The 27,911-nt window shown below is 35.4% G+C and overlaps 2 protein-coding genes and 1 non-coding gene across 6 annotated transcripts; 2 read left to right on the top strand and 1 right to left on the bottom strand.

Annotated features, from left to right (window-relative positions):
- The first annotated feature begins 194 nt into the window (after positions 1-194).
- On the top strand, positions 195-24,685 carry LOC110697909 (uncharacterized ATP-dependent helicase YprA-like). Of its 4 annotated transcripts, XM_021875312.1 has the most exons (27): positions 199-485; positions 1,130-1,867; positions 3,924-4,032; positions 4,189-4,286; positions 5,818-5,943; positions 7,828-7,896; positions 8,915-9,037; positions 9,117-9,266; positions 12,255-12,383; positions 12,735-12,814; positions 13,074-13,168; positions 13,833-13,900; positions 14,026-14,127; positions 14,211-14,260; positions 15,308-15,415; positions 15,734-15,809; positions 16,313-16,449; positions 16,530-16,689; positions 16,815-16,994; positions 18,036-18,149; positions 18,334-18,489; positions 21,428-21,595; positions 21,703-21,815; positions 23,004-23,127; positions 23,541-23,636; positions 23,760-23,822; positions 23,950-24,685. In XM_021875312.1, exons 1-27 carry the CDS (start codon positions 339-341, stop codon positions 24,010-24,012), a joined length of 3,642 nt encoding a protein of 1,213 aa, XP_021731004.1. In that variant the 5' UTR covers positions 199-338; the 3' UTR covers positions 24,013-24,685. The 4 variants fall into 4 exon arrangements, with proteins under 4 accessions (XP_021731015.1, XP_021731008.1, XP_021731020.1 ...); XM_021875323.1 differs by lacking the exons at positions 23,541-23,636; positions 23,760-23,822; positions 23,950-24,685 and adding an exon at positions 22,003-22,146 and having other exon boundaries at positions 195-485; positions 23,004-23,106; XM_021875316.1 differs by lacking the exons at positions 23,541-23,636; positions 23,760-23,822; positions 23,950-24,685 and having other exon boundaries at positions 195-485; positions 22,003-23,105.
- An 82-nt stretch (positions 24,686-24,767) lies between these two features.
- TRNAI-AAU lies at positions 24,768-24,841 on the bottom strand. Its single transcript has one exon. It is a non-coding gene; the product is annotated as a tRNA-Ile (tRNA).
- Positions 24,842-24,932: 91 nt separating this feature from the next.
- On the top strand, positions 24,933-27,508 carry LOC110697930 (isoaspartyl peptidase/L-asparaginase 1-like). The gene is made up of 4 exons (XM_021875339.1): positions 24,933-25,177; positions 25,670-25,903; positions 26,139-26,225; positions 26,696-27,508. The coding sequence occupies exons 1-4, from the start codon at positions 25,016-25,018 to the stop codon at positions 27,161-27,163; spliced, it is 951 nt and encodes a 316-aa protein (XP_021731031.1). The 5' UTR covers positions 24,933-25,015; the 3' UTR covers positions 27,164-27,508.
- The last annotated feature ends 403 nt before the right edge of the window (positions 27,509-27,911 follow it).

The raw sequence follows: 27,911 nt of genomic DNA, 5'->3' as shown, positions 1-27,911 counted from the left end.
TGCTTCAAAAAATATAATTAGAACCAATGTTATCAAAATTATTATTTTAGCTTTCAACAATTAACAGTTTGTATAATATTTTGTAGAAGCATCTATTTGATTTTTTAGTCAAAATTCATAAATAGTTTTCAAATTAATAAAAATAGAGTAGTTCAGTTTTAAAAAAATAAAAAATAAAGATGATGCCATTAAAACATTTAGGCGAGAATTTTTCTAATGAAAAAGCGACATAAATTTAGGGAATGATGATGTCTTAATATGAGTTAATAGAATAAATTCGGGAAACTGAAATAAATTGATACTGTAACATTTCATCATCGTTTGCTTGAGGAAAAAAAATGGAGAGAGAAATTTCGGTGCGCAGCCTAAGCGGAGAATCTATCACTATTTCAATTTCATCGACCAAAACAATTGCAGACCTCAAACTCATTTTGAAGAACCGCTTTCCTCCCGCCTCTTCTTCCGACTTTCATCTTTTTCTCAGAGTACGAATTTTCTCACAATTTTGTAATTGTTAATTCTTATTGTTGTTATTTATAACATGTTACTTTCAATTTTAATTGGTTTATATTGAAATTATTGATTTATATGTTGTTATGGTATGATAGGTTAATATTGCGACATTGTGCTAATGTGGTGAATTTAGTCATTTTATTGATTTATATATATTTGTCAAAATTAGCATAATTGTTTAGGATTGAATGTGAATTGGCTAATGGCTAATGAAACTCCGGTTAGTTTAGGACCTAATCCTTGATTGTGTACCCTTGTTCGGAAAAAAAACAATGATTGGTTAGTGGATTGGATGTTGATCCCCTGAGTAAGGGTTAGGGTAGCTACATTATTGTGATGATATTATGAGCTTGAATAGTCGAATCCGTGGATTAAGTATTATAGCTTTTATGTCTTATACTACCTCGGTTTCATTTTTATATTCTTGATTTGACTATTAGTGTATAAATGTATAATCACTTAATGAGGATTTGAGGAAACCGTATGTATAATCACAGATGTTTAGAGCTAAGAAGAAAGTTAAGGTCGGACTGTTAGTATGGGACTTACCGAGTACTATGTTGTTTATGTTTTGAACGTGTTGCTTATTTCTGTTGAGTTGCTTTGTGTTTCCCAGGGTATGAAATTAGGTGTTAAGAGTCAAATAGGACGTCATTCCATAAACTCAGGAGAATTTGTCGCTCTTATGCCGTTTACAAAGAAAGCAAAATCCCAAAATATACACTCTGAGGAATCTGGAGTAGCCTCACAGACTACTCCACAAAGTGAACCTTCACACGTAGCAGAATCAGCTTGGCGTGATATGATGGAAGATTTGTCGTATCTAAGTAACACAATGAGTTCTGAAGAACATTCTGGTTGTTTGCCAGATCATTTTGATAAAAGTAAAGATGACATGATAAATGAGAATCTCTCAAGTAATTATTCAAGAAAGCGTAGAAAGATCTCTCAAGTTGAAAATAAGGCAGGGCTTGCTGATGATCTTATATCTAGTTTACTGCATTCCTCTAAAAGGCATGTTCTTGATCAAGAAGTTTGTGAAGGTTTCCTCAAGGTATTGGAGTCCGTGCGTTGTTTATCGGATGCAGAAACTGGGAACTGTATGTTATCTAGCAAGTTTAATATGCAGGAGAATGGCCAGCCGGCCCAGCCCTCTTGCTCATGCCTTTGCCCAACATGGTTAACGATAATGATGAAGTCCTTTACGTTCTTGAACATTTTTGCTGGATTTCTTCAAGTGAATCATGAAGCTGTTACGTTTGACCTTGTCAAGAATTCAATTGATAAACTCCGTGAACTTGGTTTCTGTGGTTGTGTGGAAGATTTGAAGCGTCTGCCAGATCTCTGCCCTAAGGTTCCTTACCAACTTAATTGCATCTGATGCCAATTTGTTATGTGTTCTGTGATACATCCCCTGCTAATTTTTTTTTTTGGCTTGTTACAGTTGCTTTTCCTGGTTGATTTACCTTGTGTTTACATGTCTTTCTCAGCCCACTTTAAATTGCTCTCTTAGTTTCCTTATTGGCTACTGTAGGACAAACTAAAGTATGATAGCTCAAATTCTCAACTAAGGAACTTTTGTTAAGTCTTGTATGTTTTGAGTTAATTCAAAATGTTTATTGTCCTATACTACAATCACGGCTGTCCAAGCTGCAGGCAAATCATAGTTCTGCTGTAGATTTTATTTGTATTCTCATTCTCCAAGAGATTTGACATGAGGCTGAGGGCTTCGTGTTCTTGTTACTTTTAATATGAATTTAACTAGGTGTTTATTTAATCCCTTTCTCTACCTTTTAAAAAGTTTGAGATATCTCTTATGAATATTGTTTGGACAATTATACCCTTTAAAATGTTTATTTACTTATTTGCCCTCATTAGTATTAATTGTTTTTTTTCTAACTCTTAAAAAAGTATGCGGACATTTATACCCCTAAAAATATTTGGTTACATATTTTCCCTCATTAATGTTGCCAACAACTAAAAATTGTGATATAAGGCCAAATAAAAAGAGTTCCCCTGACATGGCTAGCTATGGTGCGTGCATCAAGTGGGTTATATGCCCTAATCTATAGATAAATTCAAGGTGAAAATCTCAGTGATGGAAAATTCATGGTTGAACAAAAGTTGAGGTTTAGGGCTGGATTAGTTAATCTTGAGCATAGATTATTCCTGCGAAAGATTATAACTGGGAATGTCAACAGTAATAAGAATGGCTGTAGATCAACTTTTAATGTCAATCAAATAACAATTTCTAATTAGATATCAACTTGTAGCCAGCTTAATGCATAGTAAGTTAAATGGCTGTGCTGAATTTATATTTAAGCTTCCCAATATTAGAGGCTGTTCATTGATTCATTCTGCAGTCATGAAATAAGAATTTGGTTGATTTTCTTGTTTGATAGACATGGACCCATGGAGGCCAACTTTTCAAAGTCATTGACATAATTATACCCATTATCATATCTTGGAGATTAGTCATGAGAAGGCTACGTGTGGTCCTCCTTTTGCTCTCCAATGATCAAGGTCAAATAAATTCTTTATCCTTTTCCAAGATCCTTATGATTGAATATGGCTGTTAAATAAAGATTTCATGGAACATGGCTTTAGCCTTCGGTGCTTTCTTTGTGGCATTGATTGGAATTCTTTAAGTTCAGTCTGGGAAAGTGAAAGCCGTCCTTGTAGCATGGAAGATGAGGTTGAAGGACAAATAAATTGTAGCCTACAGGATGTATACTTTTCCTCTGGTTACACAATCATTCATTATGGTGAATGAAGTCTCAACTTTTCTCCACTAAAGTCAGGCTTGTCTAATTACTTGATATAAAGTAAAATAAGGGCTAATAAGCTTGGATAAAATGAGATAAGGGCTAATGTTTTCATATAGGATAAATAAGGGTCGACTAGGTCCAATAAGGGCCTAATTATAAGTTCTAATAAGGTCTAATAGGTAATAGGTTCGTTTAAGATAAAATAATAAGATAAGTACTCTGTTTTTATAAGCTACTTGGGAGAATAACAAAATTTCACCTTTTTTGTTTGAGGTACTATTCACTTTTTATTTTTATTATTAGCATGCTGAACATGAACATTATGCTGTTGGATATAAAATTGTATTATATCTCTTCATTTGATCTTTCATGCATAAGTATGGATAAATATGTGACATGCATGAGTTACAATGACATGGAATTTGATGCCCGACACAAGGTCTGTCTTGCTATGATGTTCTTTATAGTGCACACCAATTTGTTTGTTTATGATACACATTAGTTCTGGATGCAGGTAGGTTTAGACCATATCTCTTTTACTATTCCCCTGGAGATTTAATACTCCAAGCTAGCTAACATCCACTTTTTCGTTACTGTGTTGACGATCTTTAAATTTAAATTGAATTTGTTGTTTGATCCCAGGTTGTGCATTTTATTGACCAAGAAACAGAAAGTAAGATGTCACTTGATGTTATTGTGATAAATAATTTCTCAAGGGAACAGTCTGACCATATTAAAAGCAATGTGAAAGGTAAAGTGCTGGAACGTGAGATCCTTGTCTTTTGTTTTCCTGAGTGATGTGTGTTTTTATGTTCCCCCAACTCCTCCTTTATGCTCTGGATTTTGGAATGTTGTCTTTATGTGATTTTACAAGATATTGCATTCCTGTATATTTTCATGTTTACAGCTCGAAAAACGGTTCCTGTGTCAAAGATAATTAGTTCGATAAATAGAAGACAAATACTTTTCAGAACAACTTTAGAGGAAGGTTTCAGATTACTTTTGGTATGTAAGTATCAGATCCATTCCATTGCTCAATTATTTTGGTCCTAGATGTGTTATTTATTTATTTTTTATTTGAAAAAATTAGTGTCGTATTCCTGACCAAAGAAATACTATTCATTTAATTTAATCTGCAATGTTGACTTCTATGGTCCTCAATAACAGAGTTTCATATGGTACTATGGTATATGAATGTTATTGTTTTTCTTGTGTTCTTGTTATTGTTACAATGAACACTGCATACTATATGCTTTTATCCTTATAATGTTACTTTTGATCTTATATTTCATTACAAATATAATGGCCTTTTTCCTACATCCAACCAAATTAACCATTTACATAGTTTGTTTATTAACTAACGCCTTGTTCTTTTCACCTTTGAATTATAATATACCGTGAAAATAACTTTTAATCAGTAACTTTAAGTTGTAAATCTTTTTATCAGTATAATTCAGTTTATTCAGCAAAATTCAGTAACTTTATACAACAAAATATACTTGTGAGTTGTGATCGCTAAAAATTAGTGTCAATCAATAAAATGAATTTCTTCTCAAAAGTTGCATTCAGTAAAAATCAGTTTTGATTAGTAAGCTTATTTTTATCAGTAAAAATATTTTTTCACAAGTAGAAATTAGGTGAAAAGAACAAGGCCTTATTGGTGGAAGGTTTGCGATCAATCCTTAAATTATTGAATAGGTGAGGAAGAGAGCTTTTTGCAAAGTTGTGGATTATAAATTTTGAACATAGGAGACAAGATAAAATTAGAGGGAAATAAGATGGACCATGACTATAATTTGGAGGATTTTTTCTTAGAGCCTTGGAGGAAGTTGGAGTAAAATGTGTTAGAGTGGGAGATGTTTTGTTGCTTGGTAGGAGCTTAATAGTACTCCCTCCCATCCTTTTTATTTTTCCCACTTTAACTTTTTTTATCTCACAAAAAGATTCCAATTGGGAAGAAGCAAAGGGTAGTTGTGAGTAATCATATAAAAAGGCAAGAGATTATGAGACCTTTTTATTGTTTTGGAATGAAGTCCTCTTTGCAATGAGCATAGTAATTGGATTTAGTTAATGAGATAATTGACATGATATGATGATATTAGATTATTAGGATACGTGAGACCCTAGTGCCTTATCCTTCCCGGAGTTACATAATGTTGCTCAGGATAGTTTACGAGTTTACTACTTGTCCTTGAATTTATTTTTTATTTTTCTTTTTTTTTTTTGAATCTTCATATATGCTAGAGATTCAACACCATCTGGGTACTCAGTAAGCTTTTGCGCTTTAACATGATCATTATTATAAATCTACCGCTTGTTATATCTCTATTAAGATAATCAAAATCCTTGGCAACGGGGTTTATTTTTGTGTAAATTATCATTCATAACATTTGATGCAGGCCACCTTTTGTTGTTTTGTGTTCTAAGTGTGTTCGAAAATTTTATCAATTGTTTTTATACTGAATTTGAATGCTATCCTATGATACCAGTTTTCTTATTATTAGAGCTATAACTCTATTACAATCATGTTATGCAGCCTGATGGAATCTATGCGAAAGCTGCTTCGCTGGAGGAGCTTATCACTTCTGTAAAGAAAACTGATTCATCCTCTTACGGAATTGGTGCAGAAAAAAATAGAAGCTCTATCGAAGTGCGGTGTTGTGTATGTTTTTCCTCTTGCTTTCCTTTAAGGGCAATGCTATATATACTTCTGTTGTCTTGTTTTAATTTATTCAGTTATAGGGCAGGGATTGTTTTATGAAGGGTATTGAGAGGAAGCCCCTTCATAGAGTGTTTGTTTGGGCACACATATGCAGATACCTTGAGAATTGGAGTGGGTGTTGCATCACTGTCTGACCTCCTTTGCACTCTCTTTAGTGTTCTTGGATACTTCTATTCTAAGGTTAAGTAGTCTTAGAGGGATAATTAATAAGTACTTCCTCCGTTTCTTTTTAGTTGATGAGTTTGATTTAGGCACACATATTTAGGAGAAGTAAGATATAAATGTAAAGGACAGTAATACCCCTACTTAACTTCCCCTTTCCTTCCTCCAATTACTGACCAGCACGTGAGCCACCTCCATCCCACCCCAACTTCATCTATTGATTCTACTCCACCACCACATTGATCTACTTTTCCGGTACCACCATCCTACCTTTGTCAACACCTTCTTCCTCACATAAAACCCACAAAATTACTCAGCATTAATAAATTCCAAAAATATTTACAACCCCAACTTTCAATTTGTTACCGCCTCTACCTTTGGATCTAGAATTGGAAAACAAGATGACGATGAAGGATGAAAGAACATCGACGCTTTAATCAATTTAGCGTTGAGTGATGGAGGATTGTTGCTACGTTGAAGAAAGATTGACAAAAAGTCAAAATTTTAAAGTTGAGATTCAATATGCTACAACTTTTTATGAACATCCATTGTCGACGGTCAAGTAGCTAGGCAAAATTATTAACGGTGAAGGACAGCCAATTTGGGGCTTTTGGAGGTGAATTCAGTGAAGGATATGATGGTTAAGGTTTTATGGAGGCAGCCATGGTGGTGGGGATCTAGAGGAGACTAAGGTTCTACGTGTAGCGGTGGTGTCGGAATGGAAGCCAAGGTGGAACTTTCTGATGAGGACTCTGATGACGGAGGAGAAAGAAAAAAGATGTTGCCAGGTTAAGAGGGAGTATGTGGGTTAGGTAGGAGAGAGATGGAGTGGGTCTGTAAGGAGGAGGAAAGAGAAGAGAGATAAGGGCAAAATTGACAATTATTGTACAAGACATATCTCAAATAGATACGTGTCAACTATAAAACTTCCCAAAAAGGAATACGTTTCAACTAAAAATACGGAGGAAGTCTTTTTTAGTCTGTTGCTTTTCTCATTCTCCATATTAGATGTGCTAATGTTTCTGGAGATTTAGCTTCATAAATCTTTTGGTGGATCATTATTCTTGTTTCTCAAGTGTTTTTTTCTGGCATTTATCCGTGGTACATGTTATATGTAACCAACTGTTTCCTTTCATTAGCTATTACCAAGGTGTTTGCCGTATACTTGTTCTTCCATGACTTGCGGGCGTTGTGGCTTTGTCTTAGAAAGCTTCAAGGAGAAATTAATGTGTGAACAAGTGTGATTTTGTTGTTTTGGTGCAATTGAGCAAGAAAGGTCTTTATGGCAGATCTTTTCATCACATTTTTTCCAGTGATTTTGGTAGAGAGTTGTAGGGGTAGCATGTGCTGTTTTCCTATTTGCATCCACTTCTGTGATAGAGTTGCACTCTCGTATTCTTGATTTTTATTTGTGTTTCCAAGAAAAATTATAACTGCTTTAAGTTTCAGATCGTTCAGAACTTTATTTAAAGATTTGGTTTTAAATTTACTTCTTATGCTTGGATGCTTTTCAATCGTCACTTCTAGACCTTTCTCATCTCTAGCCTTCTTAGTTACCACTCTTGTATTTTCTTTTGTGTAAAAAAGAGCTCAAAAACCCACCTCCCACAAAGTTATAGATCTTTTTAATTTTTTTAATAATCAGCTTGCTTGGTTGTGTAGGAGACTCATCCACTTTCACCCATGTTGATGCTTGAACATCTTAGGAAGGGCATCGGCTCTCGTGGACAGGTACTTTCATAATGTATGAAGTTACTCTTTGTAAGAAGCTTGCAAATCCCTTAGTTTTAACAAACACGAGTTAGGTGTACCTAGGCACAAGGTGCAATTAGGCGCAAGAGGTGGTGCCTTAGCTCTGCGAAGTGCAAAGACCTACAAAAGGTGCAAACCTATGCACTTTTTTCTAGGCTGCTTCTTGCACCTTATGCTGTAAGGCTGTAAATAGCTAATGCGTAATTTATTTATTTGTTTATTTTTATTTTTATTTTTTTTAATAAAAACACCATGTGACTTTGTGATGGTCAGTCTAGAGGAGAGAGTAACTCCATATCCTCCAGTTCCATTTGACAAATCCTAGCTATTGATCATATGGCCTTTTCACCTTTTCTCATAATTCTTTTTTTAGACTTATCTAATACTCCCTCCGTCCCCAAAAGTTCGACCCTTTTGGCCTAATTTTAGTCCCAAAATGTTCATCCCATTACCATTTTAATACCCTCTAATTTGCAATAATATTTGTGCAAAATTAGCTTCCCCATGCAAATTTTGCCTTTTCTATATACTTTTATTACTTTCTCTCTCTACTTTTTTGCAATTCCAATGTAAATTTCCCTTTTCAATTTACTTTTCTTAGCTTCCCCATACACTCTTATACTTCCAATAACTTTCTTAATACCCGCGAAATCAACCCAAAAGGGTCGTTCTTTCGGGGACGGAGGGAGTAGAAAATATTATAATTTTTAATATAAATAAAGTGCACCTTACCTACAAAAAGTGCCTGCCTTGCGCCTTGGCCCTAAGGATTTTTGTGCCTTGTTGCACCTTGCGCCCTTTAAAACTAAGGTAAAGCCTGTAAAGCTTTGCTGACTGGTGCCCATTCCCCCCTGCCTCCCTTATTCCCTAACCACAATATTCTTAGTCATTTGACCAAAAAGCATAATGTGCCAATATTTATAGAACAAAGTGCCTATGGAAAATAAAAGATTAGAAGGGTTCTTGTTAATTGCTTTGGGCTATTATTTGGATGCAGATAGTACATATAGAAGAAATTACTGCAAGAGTTGCAGTGTGCACTGATATCCCTGATGAATTATCAGAAAATGCGAAGAGTGCTCTAAGGACTCTGGAAATTACTAAGCTGTATAGCCACCAGGTCTGTTTCACCGTATGTGCCTTGTAACTTTTTGCTTAAAGCCATAAAACTAATGTGGATTAAGTTTACCTTTCTGCAGGCTGAGTCTATAAAGGCTTCTTTGTGTGGAAAAAATGTCGTGGTAGCCACCATGACATCTAGCGGGAAATCTCTGTGCTATAATATTCCAATACTAGAAGCATTATCCCAAAACTGGCTATCATGTGCTCTATATCTGTTTCCTACTAAGGTGAATATACTGTTTTTTTGTGTATAAACAAGCATGTACCCACTTATACACTCACATACAGTCTTATATATGGAATATGTTTTGATATTTACTTTTAATCAGGCATGCTTATGTAAGGGAATTGGATGAATCACTGGCCTTACTTATCTTCTTGTTTTTTTTCTACTGAATTGTGCTTGGCAAGATTGTGTGGACAATTATGAAGTTTTTACTGTTTTCTTATAAAACTTCATTTCAGATGTATTTGATGGTAGGCTCTCCATAATAATTGTTTGTTATTTGAGAGATGATGGATTACATTTTCTAATTACTCCTTTTCTCTATCAACTTTCCCTTAAGTTTCTAATGATTGTGTTACTTCAGCTAATTTGGCTGTCTTTTTTATGTTCTCTTATGCTTAGCTGATTTAAAGATTTCTGGTTCAATATATCACCACATTTGTGGTCCCTTGTTGGATTAGGGGTTTCAATAAGCTATATTCTATGCTCTTTTGATTGTCCGAGGTGAGTTGGTTGATGATGAGACAATTTTTTGACATGAAAGTAAGATTAGAATGGGTTCAAGCTTTCTAAGGGCTAGCCTTTTTTACGGTTATGAAGCAGTGATGTTGGGGGTGGACAACACCTTAGTTTTTGGTGTGGATGCAAGTAGGTGGAGTTCTCCAAAGCCCATATTAAACTCCTCCAGCCAATTGATATAAAAAAATAGAATGGCGTAACCATCTTTAATTTGCCAGAGCTGGTTACTGAAGCTCTGTGTAGTTCCAGATGTTGAAATTATAAGGAGAGCAGGTAGATTCATTAGATGAATAGAGAAAGCTTCTAGTTACATATTTCAACTGATGATCAGGGTGTTGAAATGATAAAGAGAAAGGGATATATTATATGATTAATTGGATAAATAGTGGAAGTTTCCAGTTGTTACATTTTTCAAATGATGATACTTTTTATGTGCTGATCATACTGTCCCAGTCAAGACTACATTTTTTATAGAATGGGTCCTCCCTCATTTCAGGCCAACTCAAAATAAAGATCTGGCTCTAATTTTAATGCAAATGTTTAGCAAAGTTAATGAATTGAGCCAGCCCCACATCAGCACACTAGATTCTCGTCTTTTCTGTGAAGTGACCAATTTGGAATTTGCTCTACTTAAAGGTTGAATTGGAGCACCTTGGGTTAGTTGGAGTGTAAAGAGTTTATAGTTATATGGTGGATGTGGATTGGATGGTGCTCATTGTCTGATTGCCTTTTGATCTAGTCAATGTGTGGCCTTGTGTTCGAATCCACCCAACTGTACATGTAAGATATGATTTGCATGAAAAGGGAGGGCAGGGTAATCCTTTTAGCTATCTCTTTATTAAGGGATAATATGTAAGTCTTAAGGTTGGTTGGGTGAGGGGTCTGTTGCCTATTTACAAGACGCTACTGTTTCGCTCTTTGTTGATCTAGCTTCAGTTTAATAATGTTATTGCTGTTGTTTATTTATTTATTTTTTCTTTACTGAGTCGAAACAGGTATAGTCTGGTATTCTGAATAACATATGGGAGCCACTTGTGGGTACACTTGCCTCCCATTTCAATCTTGGAATTTTATATCCCATGTTTCCTCATTGTAAATTCCCATAGTAATTTTTGCACTTTAGAGGAATCCTAGTTTGTGGGGATTTATCTTCCAATATGCTTCTGATGTCTTATTATTTCTGTAGTTCACACAATATTTCAAATGTTGAATTCTTGGGTAGTGAGGGTCTTGTCTTCCTATAGTACTTTCATTTTGAGCAGAAGCCTAAATTTTGGGGGTGACAGGTTTGCTAGAGTATGCCTCATACACTATCCAGGCCTGTTTTTTTTTTTTTTTTTTTTTTTTTTGGCCCTTTTTCATTTTTAAGAAGTAATATATTATCAAAATTGTGCAAGTTATGGTTTTAAGGGAGAAGAAAAAAAGATCTGGGCTTCCATGCTTGAATGGATTCAACATTGTTGGTAATCATAAAAATTGGAGACCCTTGTGTTTAAGTTATAATACACGTGTCTTGTGCCTTGGTTGTGAGGAGCCTGTAATTTCTAACTTTTTGCTTGTTGATTGGCTCTTATTTGTGGATCAAGTCAGATTAGTCTTGAGTGACATAGGCTTAATAAGACCTCTTGGCAGGTATCTTGCATGTCTATCCCTTGGTTTTGTTGATGGAAAGGAATGAGTTACTTTTCCAGACTATGGTTTCTAGTTGGGAGTTTTTGTGGGAAATAGTGGTGTATTATTTTTTTGTGGTCCTTGTCTGGCGTATCTTTAGCAGATATTCATCTAGATTGGCACACTATATGATTTTTTAGAGGACCCTGGTCCCCTTAGTTTTGTATCCATCACCTCTTACAGTAATACGATATTTCTCTCTCCCGTGCACACACTAGCACATATCTGTTTGTATGTATGACGCATGCTGCATGCATGAGAATTTGACTGAACAATATGTAGATTTGTTTGTTTAGCAGATATTCATTTAGACTAGCGCAACTAGTCTAAAGGAAGTCTAGTTTTTACGAGTTCACTTTTGCATCTTTGGTACTATTAAATCCCATTTTGCAATTCTTTAGGCTTTAGGGATCCCTAGCATTCAGATATATTGATGTTCTTATTTGACCTTTCTCAACCTTTACTTTAAAATGGTGTCTGATTCCTCTGAAATTTGGCATGCTGCTCAAGCCCTTGACGGACTCCAACAATGTTATTGTTTAAAATTTATCTTAACCAAAAGTTGCACAAGAGTAGCCTACGTAGATTTGTAGACACATGCAAACACAAATACACTCGTTCACTGATTTGCAGCCTCTTTTTTATTCAGTGCCTCACATTTGGTTTGCAGTGACATATTTTTAACTCACACTTAAATTTGTATTCAACTTCTTTGACTGTCTAAAATGATATATTTTCTTTTTCTGATGAAAACTGTCTAAAATGAATTTACCTACTTTATGTCTAATGCTGCTTCCAGGCCTTAGCTCAGGATCAGTTGCGATCATTGCTGTCTATGACTGAAAATTTTGAAAATGTCAATATTGGAGTTTATGATGGTGACACTTCTCAAAAAGAGAGGAATCAGCTTCGTGACAACGCTAGACTGGTACTTTATTACTTCCTGCGTGTCATGTTAGTTGACACATTTTGACTTTGGACACTTTTTCATAAGTTACTTTCACTTCCATTTGTGATTTATACTTGAGAAGAAACATAGTCTTGTGGGGTCTTGTTGGATATGTCTCAATGTATATTTTTCAAATAAACTCTTTTATATACTTATTTCTTATTAATAATGGAAGATATTATCGTTTAATCATGCATTGGCAAATGTGCCCAAACAAATGTGTCAACAAAAAAGAAACGGAGGAAGTAATTATCAACTTTGTAAGATTGTGGACGCTACTCTCACCATGCTGTTGTGCCTAACTGAGGTCTTTTCTTTCCTTTCTTACAGCTGATCACCAATCCAGATATGCTGCATATGTCAATCTTGCCATATCATGGACAGTTTCAGCGAATTTTATCTAATCTTAAGTAAGGAGTAAATCTTGTTGATTGCTGTTCTTTATTATCTAGTTATTTCTGTAATTTTCTTTTGCTTACTTTTCTTTATACTAGTGCATTTAACTTTTAATACACTTTTATATATGGATGTTGAAAGTATAAGTTATAAATTCTATAAAGCTGTGATTTTTGTTTTATATATGGATGTTGAAAGTATATGTTATAAATTCTATAAAGCTGTGATTTCTGTAATTTTCTCCAACAATGTGATTTCTGATTAATCAAACAGGTATGTAGTCTTTGATGAAGCACATGCTTATAAGGGAGCATTTGGATGCCATACTTCCCTTATATTGAGGAGACTACGCCGGTTATGTTCTCATGGTATGTATATGTTGGCATAAACATTCTTTTTGATGCCACATGATCTTTTTCTTAAATCTTATTTAGTCAATTGCTGACTTTTATAAAAATTAATTTAGTAAATTTACTAATTTGAGCTTTATAATCAACTTTGGTGCAAGAGTATATTTGTGTTCTTGTGTAGCTTTAGTTTCTAAGTGTATAGAAAATTGAAATAGATGAGCTCTATATATATATATATATATATATATATATATATATATATATATATATATATATATATATATATATAGAGCTTTCCAATTTATAGGGTTCTAACCTCCAAGTAGCTACCTGGATGGGTTTTGTGGCCATCAGCCATTTACGTAGCCCAACTTTCTTTCATAGGGCTTTAAGGCCAAATTTGTTTATAAAGCCCAAATCAATCAATTTTGATTGTTATTTACTTTTATAAAAGCCATTAATTGACTTCATTGGATTAAAAGAAGATGATGTGCCACATAATGAATATATTATGTCTACAATTTCATTTAGGTATCTATATGAATTCGGAGTGATAACTAACTAATGTGTCCCATGCACTCGGTTTAAAGCTCCTTTATGGCATTAGTATGCATAGTATCCTATTCTCAGTTGGTGTAGGTCTGTAAGAGCATCACCAGTAATCCACATATGCCTTATGCAGTGTATGGCTCTGATCCTTCTTTTATCTTTTCTACTGCAACTTCTGCCAACCCCCGTGAGCATGCAATGGTAATTTTATCCTTAACTTGGTGGGTTCCATGACTTCCATCAATCTGGCTGTTTATTTGTTCAGTTGTCAATGATCTTTTCCCTTTATGAGAATGAGCTGGTTAGCTTGTTTTTTCTCCATTCAGGAACTTGCAAATTTACCAACAATGGAGCTGATTGACAAAGATGGAAGTCCGTCCGCTCCAAAGTCTTTTATTCTTTGGAATCCACCTTTGTTACCAAAAACAGTGGGTGCTTTATGGTTCTTTGATATTTTTATGTAGTGGGTAACTTTGTGATATGATGTTGATCATATACTTCTGAAATCCAGGTGCAGCGAACTGACACAAGAATCAAAACCATTGTCACAAAGAGGTCTAGGTAAAATTTATCTTCGTTTGTAGGAAGCTAGGTATATAGTGTTCATTGTACTAAGAAATGTGGGACATGGATTAAACATAACATATTTCAACCACTTTTTAAGACCTGTTATGGGCATGGCTGCAAGTTTTAGCTGTAATGCAGCTCTTACTTGATGGATTAGACCTTAGACAGCAAACAGGAAACTTTTTCTTTCATGCGGAGTATTAGTTCTTAATTCCTGTTTCTCCCTGTATAGAAAATCACTTGATACCCTTCTCTCAAAAGTATAAAGATATACTGAGTTTAACCCATTACTAATTTCACACTGATCTTGAATGCTATATGCTAAGGTGATTTGATGATTCTCTCATCTCTTTCAAGCCTCTATATTGCTTTTCGAATAGATAAGGCTGATTCAAGAGGCCTTTTCAGCTCTATCTTGCCACTGGTTTCTGATTATAGCTAGTAAGAGATCAATTTTAGCATTAGAGTCTTACTGTGTTAAGTGTAGACTAGCCACCAACTTTCCTACCAATGTGCAATTGAATCTTGGATGTTGTAAATATAGCCTTGCCCTTCTAAATTTAAGGTCTGGCCTTGAATCTAATTTGAAATAATGCATGTAGCCTGTTTAATAAACTGCTTAAAAGACCATGTTTACTGCCGGAATTAGATTTCTGCTAACTGTGTTCTATCTAGTGCCTATATTCCCATGCACTTTAGAAGACCTGGAAATATATCTCTATCAACTACAGATTTACATGGATTCTGAAAGTTACTTGATTTCCTTACATTCTAAAGATAAAACAAAACTATGAATTTCTGTATAGCTGATGTTTCTAGAGATTGATGAAAAATAATATTACTTAAAGTTGAACAATAGTTAGATGTCAGTTTAAGCTTTATCTTTCCCCTTCTTTCTATGTTTACTTTTACTGATGATATTAATTCTTTTGGGCTCAGTATATTACTGATTTACTGCTCATGCTCTGCTGCCTTGGTATTCATACCAGCTTTTATACTGCTTGCAATCCGGTAACCATCATCTTTTTGTTGTATTTACAGCCCTATATTGGAGGTTTCACAACTCTTTGCTGAAATGGTGCAGCATGGACTACGTTGTATTGCTTTCTGCAAAACACGCAAACTTTGTGAAGTTGTGTTATCTTACACGTAAGTCAATCTCATATTCATGTGTTGATATTCGTGATAGGTTCTGGAATGTCCTTTAGTGAAACATATGTGAAGTCTAAATTTTGTTGATTTAAGCTCATAATGGTCGTCATTTTCTGCCTTTTTTTTTTCCCTGAGGATGAAGATTGGTGTGAATGGTTTTTGCAAAATGGACTTGGTCATGCATTTGATTTTATTACGATGGTTGTGCTTTTGTGTTATACCATTTAGACGCATCTTGATGTGTATTGCAGTTAAGTGTGATCCAAATGCTTGGGTTTTTTTTTTTTTTAATTTTCAACTTTATGTCTTTGGCAGACATGAGATTCTTCAAGATACAGCTCCTCATCTTAGTGATTCCATCTGTGCTTATCGTGGTGGCTATGTTGCTGAGGTTAGTGTTCTTCCTTTTTATTTTGGTGTTCAATGCCATCTAACATGTCTTTAGAAAATAAAAAAGAACTTGGTTTGTGCTGAGGCATATGCCACATTATTTTCCTTGCACTGATGCCTTCAACCAACCAACGCTGCCCTTAAGGGTAGAGGGTGCTAGACTTGTGGTCAATTGAAGAGTCTTTAGCACCATAAAGCTAGCTGACACCTTTGGTTTTAATGTACATAAGCATGCATGAAGCATGTTAGTGGTTATTTACGAAGCAGCTGAAGTCTAGATTAATTTTTGGAAGCATCTTGGAAATTGGATAATGAAATTTTCCATAAATTGAGTTGTTTTTTGTCTGATTAAGCTGCTTGGCTTTTATTTTTTCTTGGACTCTTGAATGTTTGTGGGTGTATTCAAGGGTGGTATATGGTGAAAGGGGGTTTATGAGACCAGAATTGCAGTTTATATTAAAATAGTGAATGGCTCTGTTGTGACTGGGCTTTGTGATGAAGCAGGATAGGAGAAGGATAGAGAGTGAATTCTTTAGCGGGAAGCTCTGTGGAATCGCTGCAACTAATGCTCTTGAGTTGGGTATTGATGTTGGACATATTGATGTGACATTGCATCTAGGTTTTCCTGGTAGCATTTCTAGGTAAAGTCTGTAACTATTTGATCTTAGTAACTTGGAATTATTTGTTTTGGTTCTGATATATTGCCTGTCATTTTATTCAGTCTGTGGCAACAAGCTGGTAGGTCTGGAAGAAGAGGAAAACCGTCACTTGCTGTGTATGTTGCATTTGAGGGACCACTGGATCAGTATTTTATGAAATTTCCACAAAAATTATTCAGAAGCCCTGTAGAATGCTGCCATGTAGATGCTCAAAACCCAAAGGTATCAGTAATTGATAATTTATATCTTAAATCTGCATTAATTAGTACTATATAGCAAGCTAGTTTTACTTTTTATCCTCTGCTTCACAAGCTTGATTATGTACTTTGATCATGTCTTTCATGCAGCTTCTTGAGCAGCACCTAATTTGTGCTGCCATAGAGCATCCTATAAGTTTGATATATGATGGAAAGTATTTTGGCTCTGGTTTAAACGATGCTGTTACAGCACTTGAAAGCAGGGGATATTTATCTGCTGACCCCTCTGGTGAGTCAACAGCAAAGATATGGAGCTACATCGGGCAAGAGGTATGTTTATCAGGTCTTATTTAAAAGCTCTTCTACCTCAATTTACATATTTGGGGACCATGAATTCGTTGAGGCCCCTTTTGTGCACTATTGACCAGGCAAAGCCACTATCTAAATTGAGTCGTGAATATTGGGTTAGAGATGGCAAGATCATACAAGTTACAGCGGCTTCTGTGTATGAAGGGAAAATATGAAAAAAGAAATATGATGAAACATTGTGTGAATGTGTGGCATACATATATTGACAGTGATTATTTTGGGAACGATGTGCCCCTCCGATATTTTCTCTAGTATATACTTGTAATTTAAGAGAATGCGTATATTGGAGATGGTGTCTTCTGGTAACCTAGTTATGGGCACAACCTGGAAGCTGTGCAGCTATGCTACTTGCCTGCGCTCAAGTACTATTGGTATCAAATACTGGGTTAATATAAATTTAGGACACTAGGATACTGCACTAGAGTCAAGTGAGAAGGATGATAAGACACCGTTTAAGGCGCAGAATTTTGAACTACAGATACATCATTTTGACAGTGCATACTTTATGTCTTTGTATTTTCAGATTTTTCACTAGACATAGGCTTTGACATCAATTTTGTTTATCATCAATTATGTATTCTTTTGTATTTGTTCTCTTTTTTGGTGCCTTTGTTTGTGCACATTTTCCCCTTCTTTTTTTTTTTCTTTCATTCAGAGAAGGTCTCACTTTTTCACTCTTGCTCTTTATGTTCTTTCCTTGTGTCCCTTCTTCGATTCTCCTCTTTGCTTTGATCTTCCCCTCATCTGTTAGCTTAGTGTTCTATTAAGAATGGAAGTAATTATAAATCTGATCAGGGCTTCTTCATGTAGATGCCTGTATTTTTGTTGAAAATCCTGTAAATGACTTCACTTGGTGAGTTACGGCTTAAATAGAGAAGGAAAGGTTGCCTGAAATACATTAGGCTTTCTTTCATATGGAATTCTGTTTATGTTTTCATTCAGCAAGTTATATTTTCTTAAAACCTTAACCTTGTCTATTCTCTGTTTATTTTGTCTTGCTAGAAATTACCTTCTCGTTCAATTAGTATCCGTGCAATTGAGTCTGAGAAATACAAAGTAATTGACAAGAATAACGAAGTTCTTGAAGAGATTGAAGAGAGCAGGGCTTTTTTCCAGGTTAGTTGTAATTGATCTTACTTCTTTATTTCTTTTGATGGACATTACACTGTAATTTTAAATCATGTTGTTCCTTAATATGGACATGCTGATGCTATGATGGTTACTTTTGGTTTACATGCCTGCTATCTGGCTATCTGTACTTGTGCAATCGATTTTTTTATTAAATCTTTGTAACACCCAGGTATATGAAGGGGCAATCTACATGAATCAAGGGAAGACCTATCTAGTGAAGGAGTTGGATTTATCAAGTAAGATTGCAATTTGCCAAAGAGCAGACGTGAAGTATTATACCCAGACTCGTGACTACACTGACATTGATGTCATTGGAGGTGCTCTTGTATGTTGAATTATATTTCCCTACTCCTATATTTTCAGACTGCATTATACGCTGTTCTTACATATTTGTGCATCAAGTGGGAAATTTCAACAGTCTTTTAGCAAATTGGTGTTAATGTCATGCTAGCATTGTACTCTCTATGTCTCATAATTTGATCCACTCTTTGGGATGTCCCAAACATATCTTTTAGCAACCTATCTTGGCAATAATTTCCCTCCCCAATGCTTTGAGGATTGAGATTTGAGACAATTTTATTTTTTAAAAAGGGGTTCAATGGTTATAAAATATTGGGGTATCAAGAGTGAACATTTGAGGATCAGGAAGAAAAACTATAATTGTTGACATTAAGCTTCTTTCTTTGGGGACCTGTATATTGAGGATTGTGGTTTGAATTCCTACGGGGAGATTAGAAATGGACCTTCTTTTCTAGCTATCATAAGCTCATAGCCGGTGCCTTGGGAGACAGTTTGAAGCCATAGATATTACAAATGTTGATAGCAACAGAGAGCTACCATCTTATATGATACTCCCTCCGTATTTTATTACTTGCTCCACTTTCCTTTTGCGGACGTATTCTATTACTTGCTCCATTTCCTTTTTTGGAACTTAGAACAATGTTTTACTTTCCTCTCCACTAGTGGCCCCCTCATATCATATTTTAATAATTTTCATATTTTCTTCCTCCCCACATATACTTACTTCTGCTTTTTCAGATTTTTTTATTCTTCCACCAACCCACTTCCATCATAAATTAATACTTTCTACTATTCCTCCTAAAACTCCATGTCTGGAGAAATGGAGCAAATAATAAAATACGGAGGGAGTAGCGGATAACTTACAAAAGATGATAGCAACAGAGGGTTATATTCTTATATGACAAAGGATAATCAAGGGTTATAACTTTAGGCTTTTTAAACTTCAGTAGTATCTATAAAATTTTGGCTGAAGGGTAATGACTAGACTTTGTACGGTCATTACTTTGTAGTACCTTTTAATATGTAATTTTGACCATGGACTGAGCCCTATTTTATTGAATTAGTTGATATTGCTATAACACTAAATTCGGTTACATTCTTTCAGCACATCTTGGTCTTTGAAATTTGTGACTTAGTGTAGTGAACCAGACGTGCCTTCTTCAAGTTTTAATTTGCTGCCTTAAATAGCCGAGGTGATAATGATTCGTTTCCTGTTCTTTCTGTTTTTATATCCTGAAAATGCTGCATCTTTTTCTAAAGTGGTCTAGTTGATAGCAATTTTTGCATCTTTTAGACTTGAGGTGGGATATAATATGGCTCTGGCTCAATCTTGCATTTGCAGATAGAATTATTTTTGATTTTTTTTTTAATGACTAGACTCTTAGGAATTTTCTGATCCTTTGAACTTTTGAAATTGTCTGTGATTATCACAAAAATGAATGCTGGTCTACCCATTATTTTTTTCTTTGAGAAGTGGTTTACATTTTTAGTTACTGGCTAGTCATCTTTAAAAAAGACTCTTTGTGGTGTATTAGAAGAATTGGGTTTTCTCTTTGTACATCAAGGAGTGGTTTCAGATTCAATTTGTGGGTAATGGACTAATGGTAGAGTGAAGGAGAAGAAGGTTTGGCCAAATACAATGATTTCAGTCTTGTGGTGTGTTCTACTAGAAAGAAAGGGTTTAGCTTTTAAGGGTATTACTATCCTGAATGATTTGGTGTGGGATAAATTGACTTCGTTAGCTTCATTATGGGCTGAGGCCCTGCTCACTTCACCTTATTTTTGCCGAACTGAAATTATTTTTATTGAACTGAAATTATTTTTGCTAAACTGAAGTAAAATTATTGTTGCTGAATTGAAATTATTTTTACTGATTTTCTGTTATATTTCTTCTTTAAAGTTACTAATTTTTACTGAATATTTTTTTTTAAGGTGAAGTGAATAGGGCCTAAGGCAATAGTGGCTTTTCCAAATTATTCTTTGTTGGGAGGAAGGGGGGGGGGGGGTTGGGGAGGGGTGGAGATAATAAGAGTTATTGAGCTAATCTATAAAACGAAATTAGAGCTTCTTTATGCGGACACCAAGTACTCTTGTATTACCCATTCTAATATTAATAAATATGAATTTTCTTATCAAATAAAATTGTATCTCAGCTATTGTTCCCATTAGGGAGTCATGTTTGCAGTTCAGCCAGACTTTTGTCAGTGAGGTCTCTTAGAGGTCAACTGCTCCCATTAGGGAGTCATGTACTTATGTTTGCAGTTCAGCCGGACTGTTGTCAGTGAGGTCTCTTAGAGGTCAACTGCTCCCATTAAGGAGTCATGTTTGCAGAAGCCGGACTTTTGTTAGTGAGGTCTCTTAGAGGTCAACTTCTTTGAAAGTTAAAAAATGCCTCTGGTTCACTCCCTTATATGTAAAATCAGTTCTTCACTCCTATTTGTGTAGTATCCTTACCATGTGGGCTGGACTTGGTTGATCTAAGCCATAACTTGGGCCGCTCTCTTAATTGTCATCCCAAAATCATTTTGGGACTAAAGCTTTGTTGTTGTTGTTGATGTTGTTGCTCTCTTAATTGTAAAGTCTTGGTGTTGTCTCTCTGTTCTAATTCTTTTGTCAAGTGTAAGCCTAGAAATGAAGGTGTAATCAGATTGTCAGAATAGTTATACACAAGGAAACTACTGTCATCAATAATCCTTCTCGTTTTTTGTTCCATGTCTAATAATCACTGGCTTTAATCATGTTTCATCCTTACTGTAATACTCTTATCAAAATTTTATAATCAAGATCAGTATTCCATTATAGAATACCAATTAATCCAAATTAGTGTGTGTGTGTGTGTGTGTTTTTCCTGTTATTAAGACTATTAACTTATTGCTTTTTTGTATTGTCTAATTCACCCTTTGATTATTATAGATGTAGTGTTACCTGAATAATGCTGATTAATTGCATTGATGATTTTATAGGCTTACCAAATAAGAGCTTCAAAGATGCAGTGTCATGGAACAACTGCCCTAACAAATTCCTGCACAGTAACCACCACTTGGTTTGGTTTCCGTTGCATTTGTAAACGAACCAGTAGGGTACTTGATACGGTTGATCTTGCACTTCCCAAATATTCATATGAGTCAAAGGTGCATACCAGGCTCGAATCTTTCTGTGTTTTATATTACAGCTTCCTGTTTATTTCAAGTCTCTTTTTAAGAGTTTTTTCATGTTCCACAATGGTTTTTTGTGACAGGCTGTCTGGATTCGAGTTCCCACATCTGTGAAAACAGCAGTGGAGAAAGAGGGATTTTCTTTTCGTGCCGGCCTACATGCTGCATCTCATGCTGTCCTCAATGTAGTTCCGCTGTAAGTATGCATCAAATCTGGACATAACATTCTCTTTTTGTTCTGTAAAGAAACTAAGGAATGGAATTCAATTTTATGGTGCTAGGAGTAAATTTAAAACATCTCTTGAGCTGCTAGACTGCAAGACCACGAGTTGAAAGATAGAAGACGCAAAATATTTGTTGCATTTATAACTCTGTAATTGCAGGTGCAGTCTGAAGTCTGAACGCTCAAGCCAAAACTATCTATGGCTTTCGTCATCTAGGAACCAACCACACTCAATCATCCTATTATCTTTTAGCTGTGTACATGCTGTATTTAATCGCTAAGGAGTCAATACACAGTTTGAAGGGTAATGAGGGCTCTAGCTTTATTACAATATATCTCTGTTTCTAGTTTCTACCGACATTTATCAAATTATAGACTTAACTAACTTGTGACAATGGTCATCTCCCTTTTATTGGTGTAAGGGTGAGGATCAAGGCCGTGCTTCTTTTGCACTAAAACTTTAGACTTTAACCCGTATAGAATTACATTAAGCAGGTGCTGAAATCTAGTCATTCTTTCACAAAATTATTGAATAGCTCTCCAATTGGAACTATCTTGCTCACTCCTTATAGTATGCTTTCTCTAGAAGATTTTTCTCAAAGATCTGCAGCTCTGCACTAAATTTACACGATGTGCTATAGGATGATTTTTACTTACAATATTAATATGGGGTCTTGGCTGGGTAGGTGTGTGTATTTGTGGTTTTTGTTCTTTTTTTTTTTTTTAAATAATATAAGATAGACTGCATTATGTATAGAGTGTAGATTAACTGTCCGAGAGGGATTACCTATCTTGATCTTCTTTGTGCCTTATTGATACTTTAGGTGGCCTGTATTCACTAGTGATTAAAACCATAACCATGCATTTGCAGTTGTCTCTTGTCTGTCTATTATTTGCTAAACAGGTGACAAAAGCTCCTGAACCTCTTGTCGCCAAATCTATTGATTGTTGGTGCCACACTGCCACTGCTAATATTTCAGAGGAGCTGAATGAATTACTGCTATCGATGATAATAGTTTTTGCAATGAATAATTCATCCAAAATTTACACCTAGAACCCGCTTCCTAAATTTCTCTTTGTTTTCTTTGTTCCTTTTTGTATAAAGCTTTGCTCTTTTATAACTTTGCTGTTTCCCTGATTGAGTCTCTTGTAAATGTGTAGCTACATAATCTGTGACTCTTCAGATTTAGCTCCAGAATGTGCAAATCCTCATGAAACCCGCTATGTACCAGAAAGAATCTTATTATATGATCAACGTCCCGGAGGAACAGGACTTTCAATGCGGGTAATTGACATAGATCTATCTTTTTACTTCTTACTTATCAAGAATCATGCAGCAAACATATCACACTATTAAATAATGAATAGTAAGAGTCAAAGAAGTTGCAGATGTATCCAATATTGAGAAGATGGTTTTGTATGTAATCTCTTGATATGAGAGTTTAACTTAATATAAAGGAAAAGATTCTTAGCACTCATCATGTACTGGTTTAGAAATATAATATACACTAGATTTGGAACAATAGACTTGGAAGTGACTTTTACATCACCACATGTCTTTCTGCCACTCTTTCTTGTTACATTGGCAGTTTTTAGTTTGCCCTCTTGATTTTAGCAAATACAAGCTGTTTGCTCTCTTTCACTTTCTCTTTCTCGATGGAGTTTTATGTTAATGTATGATATTTTGAGGTGGGACAGATTCGACCACTGTTTAATGATTTGCTGACTTCTGCGTTGGATATGCTTACATCATGCTTCTGTTCAGGAGATGTTGGTTGCCCCAACTGTGTCCAAGTATGTTCAAAATGTTTTTCTTTTCTTTTTTTTTTTTCTTCAATTCTTTATTTTGACTAAAATTTCAATTTTTATCACAGTAACTTTTTTCATCATGGTGACTTCATATTTGCATCTTAACAGACACTCGCCTGTCAGGAGTATAATGAGCTATTGCACAAGGATGCTGCAATCATGATTATCAAGGTTAGCATGATTTCTGCAGCCAATGAGAATATGTTTTTAGGTATCATTACTAATGAATATTATAATTGTCTCCCCGTCCGCCCTCCCCCAAAATTGGGAAAAAAAAAAAAAAAAAAACCTTATTCAGGGTGTTTTAGAGGCGGAAGATTTGTACTGGCGACAAGATTTTGGCCCTTCAGAAACTGCGTGAATTTGGATGTGGCAGCCTAAGCTTGAAGACACTTAAAATGCTACTTTCTGTATCCCATGCGCAATGAAAATTCATATTTGGCTCCATATCTCATCTAGGAGAGCTTCTCGACCTCTAATTCCTCTTATGAAAATGGTGATCTTGAATTGTGATAGCTCCGAGGTTCTATATACTAAGGAACAACTGTGGTTTGTGGTTTCCGTCTTCAGAGGCATGGCCGTTGCAAAAAATCTGATCATAGGTGCTGACAAATTCACCTGCACCAGTCAAATTATAACTTATGTGGGATGGCTGTGGTGTGTATCCCATCTTCAGCACCTTGGCAAAGTACTATATGAATCCCCGACTCGTGTAGTTATTTAGTTGCTGCTAGTTACATGCAGGTTCAGTTTTGACGTCATGAACTGACTACATCCAGAGTGTTTCATTGGAATACATTTTTGATTGATTGAATTGTTCATTGATAAATCTCTTGATTTAATGCCTGCCTTGTAAAATTACAACATACGTCTTACTTGAACTGTACATAGTGTATTTCAAAGTTTTATCAATGACATATGTTCTAATAGTCTTGAAAGATTTCATCTTGTAGAGGTGAATGTAAATAGTAGTTTTCCAACTTTTTATTACCCTATCAATCAAAATGCTCATATTGTTTCGGAATTTCAGTTAATGCACATAGTTGGTCTTTGTTTGCTACAATATACAATGACAAGCCTTAAGCCTAGTCCTAGATCTAGGATATGCTAAAAAAGTGGCCCATGCAGGTCTCGAACCTGCGACCTTCGCGTTATTAGCACGACGCTCTAACCAGCTGAGCTAATGGGCCAATTTTGCCTACCTAACCATTATCTAACACCATTTAATTAATTAAGCAATAATTGGACACCGGATTTCACGATCATATGAGTAGTGTGTGCTAACTGCTCAACTACACCAAACCTTGATCATTTGAAAACCTTGTTAATTAGGAAACCCAGAAAAAAAGAGGAGAGAGAAAGTGATGGGGTGGGCAATAGCTTTGCATGGAGGAGCAGGTGACATCCCTCTTGATCTTCCTGCTGATAAACGACAAGCTCGTGAAGAAGCCCTCAAACATTGTCTTGATATTGGTGTCACCGCTCTTAAAGTTGGCCGCTCTCCCCTTGATGTCGTCGAACTTGTGGTAATTTTTCTATACGGAGTATGCTTTCTTGGGTGTTGCTTGCTTGATTGATTATGTTTCTAAGTCATGTGTTCAGAATTAATAGTCACGTTTACTATTTTAAAATATTGGGATATTGGTGTCACCTATTAAATATTCTTTTGATTTATGGTTTTCTTTTTTTAGGAGAAAAGATTGGAATGATTAGCTTTGCCGTTAATCCGTGAGTATTTTAGTTAAATTGTGTCAATTCTAAACTAAGAGGAATTGGAACAATATCGACTAGACACTAGAGTGTACTAAGTACGAATGCACAAGTATTTAAGATTGTTTAATTACGGAGTATATAAGATTACTTCAATTTGAGTCGTCAAGTGAATTATTAACTTGAAATAGACATTGCTTTCTGTTATCAGATGATGAACATCTTTTTATTATGCAGTAAATTGATCCCATGATTGTCTATTTACTTGGTACAGAACTGAGAATAATAAAAGTTTGTGACCTTAACAGGTACGTGAACTAGAAAACCATCCACTCTTCAATGCTGGCCTGGGTTCGGTCTTGACCGCTGATGGCTCTGTTGAAATGGAAGCGTGTATTATGGATGGTAACACCAAGAAATGTGGTGCTGTTTCTGGTCTCAAAACTGTTGTGAATGCCATTTCTCTTGCACGGCTAGTCATGGAGAAGACGCCGCATATATATCTTGCATTTGAAGGGGCAGAGGCATTTGCTAGAGAACAAGTGAGTGCATCCCTTCTTTTTAATGGCCAAATTTTTTTATCAGGCTTTTTTTTTTTGGGTGAACCCATGTCTTGCATCTGTTCTTGACTGTTGAATGTTTCGATTGAAAATATTGTGATTTAAAGTAGCTATTGAGGTCAGCTGTCATTATATTTGATCAACTGTCTTCATATGGAATACTGTCGTGTTGCAAACTTGCAATATTATACATACTGATTAATTTCTTTTTAAGCAGGGCGTTGAAACTCAGAAACCAAGTCATTTTATCACTCCGGCAAATGTTGAAAGGCTCAAACAAGATAAAGAAGCAAACAGAGTGCAGGTATAATCATGTCTCTTTGGATATGAAGCTGCATACTTGAAAACATAAACAGGAAATTCTCACTTTGTGGTAATTTGCCAAAATATTTCTAGTAAATTGGTTGCATCACATAATACGTATTGTGGAAAAAGGGAATAAATATGAAATTATTATTGTTGTTCTAATGGTTTGATTTTACCCCCTTTTTCTTTTTTTTAAAAAAAAACAATGTATGATATTTTTGAGGGTATATGCTATGAGTACTTTTAGTTTGTGCATTTTGCTAGTCTTCCAATCATGTTAACTATATCAATTGAAAAAATAGTTTGTGCATTTTGCTACTCTTTCAATCATGTTAACAGTATCAATTGAGAAAATAGTTTGTGCATTTTGCTAGTCTTCCAATCATTTGTGCATTTAGTTTGTGCATTTTGCTAGTCAGCATCATTACTTTCAGTTCAATGATCTATGAATGGTACTTGTTTTTGTAGCTAGACTACACTCAGTCCATCGAGAAAGAAGTGAAAGTGGAAACACACGAAGTGAGTGGTGACAGCCAGTTAGGCACAGTTGGATGTGTTGCAGTTGATGGCAATGGCAACTTGGCTACTGCAACCTCTACAGGGGGCGTTGTCAACAAGATGGCTGGAAGGATTGGAGACACCCCAATCATTGGAGCAGGCACGTATGCCAACACTTATTGTGCTGTCTCTGCCACTGGGAAAGGGGAAGCCATCATACGTGGTACTGTTGCACGACATGTGGCTGCACTTATGGAATATAAAGGTGTTTCTTTGAAAGAAGCAGCAGATTATGTTGTGAAAAATGGTGACCCAGAAGGCACTTTTGGGCTGATTGCTGTATCAGCTACAGGAGAGATCGCTATGCCATTCAATAGTACTGGGATGTTCCGTGCTTGTGCTTGCCAAGATGGTTCCTCAGAGATTGCAATACATTAAATGGCCTAATATAATTTGAAATATAGAAGATCAATGTTTGATGAAGAAGGCATTCTGTTTGAAAAATGTGTAATTTGTGGAGTGCTTCACTTTACTTGACAATGGGGATTCGCTAAAGACGAAATGTATAATGTCCTGAAGCCGCAAAAGACAAGTTAGCCAAGCAAACCAACTAGTAGCAATGAAGTTATGCAGGCTTAGATATTTTTTCAATTGATGGGAATGTAAACGATTTTGCTATCCATTTGATTTTTCGTTCATTGCAACTTATTTCTCCTAAAAAATTGTAGAATAAATGATCAAACTTTGTGAGTAGTGGGTTAGACTTCACTAGATTTTCTCCAATTATTCTCTCTCCCACTCCGTTTTATTTGGTATAATATTTCTTGCCAAATGCACCTTTTTTCGATTTAAATTTTACACCCTTCACTCAATATTTCAAATAATAGGATATTCTCAATGGTAACCCCTAACTTTTGCTACGCACCAATGATAAACCCCTTTATTTTGGATTATACAAAATGACTTTAGTAAAAAATTTCATCCCACTCATAACCTTATTTCATTAAATATTAACTATGGTTATATTTATATTTTTTTTATAAAAAGAAAAATTAAAAAAATTAATCCCAATCCCCCATTGATTCCGGCCAACCCAGGTCCCCTCCCTTTCCACCTTTCCGGCCAGCCCCCTCCCCTACTCCGTCCAACCCAGCCCCCTCCCCTACTCCGTCTAACCCAGCCCCCT

The sequence above is a fragment of the Chenopodium quinoa genome, unplaced genomic scaffold (assembly GCF_001683475.1).
Source record: "Chenopodium quinoa cultivar QQ74 unplaced genomic scaffold, ASM168347v1, whole genome shotgun sequence".
NCBI classification, from domain to species: Eukaryota; Viridiplantae; Streptophyta; class Magnoliopsida; order Caryophyllales; family Amaranthaceae; genus Chenopodium; species Chenopodium quinoa.
The sequence above is the reverse complement of the archived record's forward strand: the minus strand, read 5'-3'. Positions and strand labels throughout refer to the sequence as shown.

Coding starts and splice junctions, on each gene's coding strand:
- LOC110697909 (XM_021875312.1), top strand. CDS start 339: ATGGAGAGAGAAATTTCGGTGCGCAGCCTAAGCGGAGAATCTATCACT. Junction 12,815..13,073: donor CGAATTTTATCTAATCTTAA/GTAAGGAGTAAA, acceptor TTAATCAAACAG/GTATGTAGTCTTTGATGAAG. Junction 16,995..18,035: donor GGAGCTACATCGGGCAAGAG/GTATGTTTATCA, acceptor TTGTCTTGCTAG/AAATTACCTTCTCGTTCAAT.
- LOC110697930 (XM_021875339.1), top strand. CDS start 25,016: ATGGGGTGGGCAATAGCTTTGCATGGAGGAGCAGGTGACATCCCTCTT. Junction 25,178..25,669: donor TTGATGTCGTCGAACTTGTG/GTAATTTTTCTA, acceptor TGACCTTAACAG/GTACGTGAACTAGAAAACCA. Junction 25,904..26,138: donor AGGCATTTGCTAGAGAACAA/GTGAGTGCATCC, acceptor CTTTTTAAGCAG/GGCGTTGAAACTCAGAAACC.